The 6000-nt window shown below is 40.7% G+C and overlaps 1 protein-coding gene across 1 annotated transcript; it reads right to left on the minus strand.

Annotated features, from left to right (window-relative positions):
- Positions 1 to 120: 120 nt before the first annotated feature.
- LOC149151111 (peroxidase A2-like) lies at positions 121 to 1531 on the minus strand. The gene is made up of 4 exons (XM_089440261.1): positions 1319 to 1531; positions 1037 to 1228; positions 787 to 952; positions 121 to 536 (listed from the first exon to the last, which is right to left on the minus strand). Exons 1-4 carry the CDS (start codon positions 1529 to 1531, stop codon positions 121 to 123), a joined length of 987 nt encoding a protein of 328 aa, XP_089296387.1.
- Positions 1532 to 6000: the final 4469 nt, after the last annotated feature.

The raw sequence follows: 6000 nt of genomic DNA on the forward strand, positions 1-6000 counted from the left end.
TTATATTAAATAAATATTGCTGAAGTTAATAGTGAAAAGTATATTGTTATCGAAAGAAACAGAAAAAAGCACAGAGCCAATTAGAAACAGAAAGAAACAAGATCACCGGACCGGGATTGTCTAGCCATTGGCCTTCCTGCAGTTCAGCCGGATTTCTCCGTTTTTCCCTGTTAGAGGAATTATGTTTCCCATTTTTATCATCGAGTTGGAAAAGTTGGAGAAAAAATTGGTTTGGCTACTGATGTAGTCATTCACAATAGAAATGGTGGTTGCCCCACTTGTGGAAAGAAGTTCTTGATCTGCCTGTAGAAGCCCCATGTTCTTTTGCAGATTTATGAAGTAGTTGTTATCGAACTTTTCCGGACTGCCCGTATCAAGTGATGTTATGCTGTTCCCGTCACCATTTTGTGGACAAATGCTCTGTAAGGTTGATAGATAGAAGGAATTGATTGTGGGATCCGGATTGCCTGCTCCGTTGAAATTGTAAAGTCTGTTCGCAAACACTGTGCAGCGAGCTCGCCCGATTGTATGACCACCTGTATTTAACGAGCAATCAACAATGGTGTAAGTATATTGGAAGATATTAACGCATCTTGAATGGTGCAGAATAAACTGTGTAACGATTCAGTATGCAACAATAATGGTCACATTTAACTATGTAACATTACCTTCCCATTAAATACATGGGAGGATTTTAATCATAAAATGTGAAAGTGAAAACAATGTTCGCAACTGGTTGAATTTACAAGTTGTCGGACAAAACGATGCACAGTGCAATTACCATACCTGACAAAGCAACTACATCAGTGACGGAAAGTCCCACATTTTGGAACTTCGCTATAATTGTGGAGATGTCGTCTGTAGGTGCAGGAAGGGCTGTGTTCGGAAGAGTTGCATTTGTAGTGGTGCTATCCCGTCTTCCTAACTGCAGACTCCACGATGGGCCGCCGGACTGTACCATGTTGCAGCCAACCATGTTAGTACGTTTCATAGATAATCTATGATCGATCAGGAATTATGATCGATTTATACAAACCAATACGACTGACTGCTCTGCAGCAATGGCAAGAATGTCGGCACAAGAAACTGTTCCGCTGCATGCACTCTCTACTGCTGCCTTGATATTGTCAACCACGTCAAAACCCCTGAGAGAATTGAGGTTAGGAGGTGCTGTCTTCTCCCCAGTAAAAGTGGGCGTGTCATCTAAAAGAACGGATCCATCACAGCCCTTCAAATCAAAGAGTGAATTAAGTATCAGTATTACAAATCTTTTTGCTGAATACAAATCTCTTCAGTAAAGAGACATATTGCTACTTACATTAACGAAGCAGTCGTGAAAATGCATACGAAGGAGAGAGGCTGCTATCCTTGAATCATTTTGCAGAGCTTGCTGGATGACCTGCCCCACTATATTGGTAACATTGGGACATGTATTCTGGTAAAAGGTAGGGCTCAGCTGAGCACTGGTGCATTGAATGAATGCTAATGCAAATGCAATGGCTATAACATTCGCTGAACGAAATGCCATCATGAATCCTTTCACTGGAGAGTTGATAGGCTTCTACGAGTGGATGCTTTACGATAATATAGAAATCCAAAAGGTCACAGCGATTCGTAGCAATTCTTGTTTGGAAATGATAAAACGCTTCTGTGTTAGTAAAAAAACAGATAATACATATTACATATTTCTTGATTACAGTTTGCTTCCACAGCATTCATTACTTCCAAAAAATTAACAGTGAGGTCACTTTCCTGCTAGTCTTAACCTCTAGTTCTATAATCATAATCTCTTTAGTTCGCTATCGAACATACTTAGTTCAGGAATCTTTTATGATAAAAAGAAAACTCAAAATGTGTTTATCTTCTTACAATATCTTACATCCCTTTTGTCCTTCTTACCCATGAAGTGGCATTAGCATCTAACTCTTTGAGAAGTTGATACTTCCAGCATTTACTTTAATCCCATGTTCAAGTGCTGTAAAAAAAACTTACCAGGATCTTTCTCAATACCTCTTGTGGACAGTAAGTCTAGAATCGAGTTTTGTTTTCTATATATGTGATCAATGTTGATGAGTTGATATGTACTCACCATAGTCTTGATGCACTTCATCCAATTGTTCAAGTTCAGAGGGTTGAAATTATTCAGTCCCTTAGCCGAGTCGATAATGCCTTTTGCATCCTCATAGACTTATAGGTTCTCCAATCTCAACCATTTCCTTGCTATCAGCACTCCCCATAGTGCCACAATCTCTGCCTTACTATTCGTGCCTTGTCCTCCTTCCCACAAAAAATGATAGCTTTTTACACTCCACATCCACATTTCCGCCCACTGCAAGAATCCCACTGGGAGTGTATGCCATATGTTTTTCCAGATGATTCTTCTTTGTTTGCTTGCAATTTGGGCTGGTCCTATCTCCAAGAAATATGTCACTGTTTTGATTACGTCCTCCCTAATAGTTGGATTCTTGTTCTCAAATATGAGTGCATTTCTTCTCCTCCAAATGATCCATATGAGGTATAGAGAAAGAAAACGAAATTTGTCATGAGTTTTAAACCACTTCCTAATGCAGCTTCTTAATGTAGTGAATTGCTCCATCGACTTGATGCCAAATGAGTCCATTACTCCTTCCCAAAAAACCATCGCATATGGGCAATGCAGAAATAAATGTGCATTATCCTCACTACTTACCTTACAGAGGAGGCATATCCCCGACCCTATGAATCCTCTGTTTAGTAAGTTATTCCATGTCAGTACTCTGTCCTTTATAGCGAACCCGCTAAAACACTTTTTTTTGTTTGTTGGGGATATCCCCTTTCCAAATTTTCTGAGTCCAGGAGTCTCCCTGCTATCCCAATGCCTCCCTGGGGATGCCATTGTATATCTCTTTTACGATAGGATGCCCTTTCTTCAAGGCCCCCCCACCCCCCATGACATGTGGTCCTACTGATCATTTAGAGAGATGTCTGCATTTCTCAATTTGTTGATATGGCCTTCCCATTCACTGACCTCCCCCTCCGTAGTTGAATGTCCCGAGTACTTTTCCATGATTGGCAATCTATGCATAATGTATCAATCTTGTAGATCTAATTTAGGAAATTCAGTCCTCTATTATGCAGTAAATTAAGACTACCAAATGATAGAGTGTGATTCCCTCCCATACCTTTAATGGCATCCGGTCTGATCTCCTACCTCCCATCAAACTGATCCCATCATCCATTAGATGTTTTTCATCATACTCCTCCAAATGTATGAGGAGTTAGTCTTCTTCTTGGTCCCACCCGAAATCCACTCCGTGAAAAACTGTCATACATGTACTTATAAAAAATGAACCCAGACCAAATGCCTGATCGAGAAACTGCCCTCCACATGTTCTTTATAATCAGGGCACTATTGAAGGCGACTGGATCAATGATGCCCCATCCCCCTTCCTCAATGGGTCTAACTATTTGTGACCATTTAACAAGATGATTTTTCCCACGCGATAATTTCCCATTCCAAATGAATTGGCCCATAATAGATTGGATCTTATTGATGATCTTCCTTGGGAGTTGGAAGAGGTGCATCCAATATACCACAAGGTTTTGTAGAACCACTTTTAACATTATCATCCTACCTCCCATAGACAACCATCAGATTATCCATCCATCCAGCTTCTTTTGGAATCTAATTACTAACCATTCCTAGTCCATGATGTTATAATGGTTGGGCTTCAAGTTGAAACCCAAATATGTGTAACCCTCATCCAAGTGTCGCACCCCCACATATATGTGCAATCTAATTTCCTCTATCTCTAGATCAACATGCCCATTGTGGATGATGAAAGAATTCGATCCATTCATGCATAACCAAGAAGCTCTAGCAAAAGATGTGATGATGCCATGTATTGGTGCCCATTCATCCAAGGTAGGTGGAACATCGAATAGGAGGTCATCTATGAACATTAAGTGCGTAATGGTGATCCTTTTTGTCACTTTGATACCTGATATTTCCCCCACCTCTTTTGCTTCCCTCACTTTCTTGCTTAGGTTGTCAATTACCATAAGGAATAACATAGGCGAGAGGGCACACCCTTGCCTCAACCCTCTGTAGGCCGAGAAGAATTTGGACGGGATTCCGTTTACAATAACAACAAAGTTTGTGGTCTTGATGCACGCCATAATCCACCCAATGGCTAGCATGGACAACTCCACTTTGATCATAATCAATTTAAGTAAATCCCAATCAACACATCCGTATGCCTTCGTCAAATCAACCTTTAGCATACAAGACTTTAGGTTCCTGGATTTGATGGTATGCATAACCTCCTAGGCAATACCAATAGCATCATGAATCTGTCTTCCCTCGATGAACCCAAACTGCTCCTCCGAGATGAATTTTGACAGTATCGGCTTCAACCACCTAGCAATGACTTTAGAAATCAGTTTGTGCACTGTATTACAAAGTGATATCGGCTAGAAATCCACAAATGTTTGAGGCCTTTTCCTCTTTGGAATAAGGGCGATAAAGGTGGAATTTACAACCCTGGGCGTAAGGCCTTTAATCCTTGACTCCTCAATCACTGCCAATAGATTAGGTATCATCAATTCTGCAAAGTGTATGAACAAATCCATTCCCTAGCCGTCAGAACCTGAACTTTTCTCCTTTTCCATTTCTTTCATGGTGTCAACTAGTTCCTCCTCCATGACCGGCCTACACAATTGATCATTTTCCTCCTCCGAGAACCATTTCGGCATATGGGTAATGAAAGTCGATTGCACGTGGTAGTCCAAATCCATTTTCTTGTACTGCTCCTAGAAATGGCACATAGCCTCATCCTCCAGCAAAGCTTGTGATGATATAAAGTTCTTGTCTTTCTTACGTATGCTTTTGATAAAGTTATTGTTCTTCCTGTGATTAAATTAACTATGGAAAAATTTTGAATTTTTATCTCCTGCTTATACCCAAATCACCCTGCTCTTCATTTTGATATCCTTCTCCTTCTGCAGTAGAACCTCACTTTTGATTCCTTCTAATTCTATGATCTTATTCTTGTATAATACCAAGAAAAATAGCGGGTCATCAGGATCATTCATCTTTCTGATCAAAACGTTGATGTCCTGAATGGCCTGATCTTCATGTCTTTTTTTACCCACTATCCATACTCGGGCTTCCTTTTTGAACCGAGAGAGATTGTTTGCAATATTGTTCAAGCAGTCGCTTGTTCCTGGAAGTATTGGCCCCTGCCAAACCAAATGCACTAATTTCTCAAATTCCTTCATATTAAGCCACCTCAGATTAAATTTGAATGGGTAAGATCTGACATCCAAATCCCTGCTCCAAGCCAGCATAATGGGTTTGTGGTCTGATATGTTCTCTGCAAGAATAAAATATTCCAGATTTATAAGAAGGAGGGAAAGCGATTGACATATTAAGAATATGTCGATCCTTTTTGCAATACCCTCTCCATTTGTATGCCCATTCCTCCATGTCGGCCAAAGTGGTTCCAGAACAATATCCACCCTAGCAAGACCTCTCATCCATACCTCAAAATATGTGGACATTCCATCAACCATGCCTTGTCCCCCCATATCTCTGTCGGCCCCAAGGTAAAGTTTAGGTCACCAACAATAATGTTCTAACTCAATTTAAATACTCCAGATTTAGTCACTCTATCCCAAAAATTTCTGTGTCCAGTATATGGGGCATATATGTTTGAGCTCCTTATCGGCTTGGTCGACCCTTTATTGTATACGGACACGATAATACCTGCACATGAATTGTATGCCACCATATCATATATGCTGGGATTCCACATAACTCCCAATCCCCCCGACTGTCCATTGGCATCAGTTGCACATGCTTCCCAATGTGGATAGACTACAAGCATGGCTTCCACCGATTTAGCCCGCTTAGTCATGGTTTCTTGAAGAAGGATCATGGACGGTTTGTGAGTCCTAACCATTCCTCGGAGAGAGTGAATTTTATGGGCCACTCCCACCCCCCAGATATTAATAGATATG

This window comes from Pinus tabuliformis, chromosome 9 (assembly GCF_031772625.1).
Source record: "Pinus tabuliformis cultivar Carrire ecotype Pingquan chromosome 9, CPIR1, whole genome shotgun sequence".
NCBI classification, from domain to species: Eukaryota; Viridiplantae; Streptophyta; class Pinopsida; order Pinales; family Pinaceae; genus Pinus; species Pinus tabuliformis.

Bases quoted from the DNA above. Each gene is read 5' to 3' on its own strand.
- LOC149151111 (XM_089440261.1), bottom strand. From the start codon at position 1,531: ATGATGGCATTTCGTTCAGCGAATGTTATAGCCATTGCATTTGCATTA. The intron at 1,229-1,318 runs GTAAGTAGCAAT...TTTGATTTGAAG, and splicing joins TTCACGACTGCTTCGTTAAT to GGCTGTGATGGATCCGTTCT. The intron at 953-1,036 runs GTTTGTATAAAT...AACATGGTACAG, and splicing joins CAGAGCAGTCAGTCGTATTG to TCCGGCGGCCCATCGTGGAG.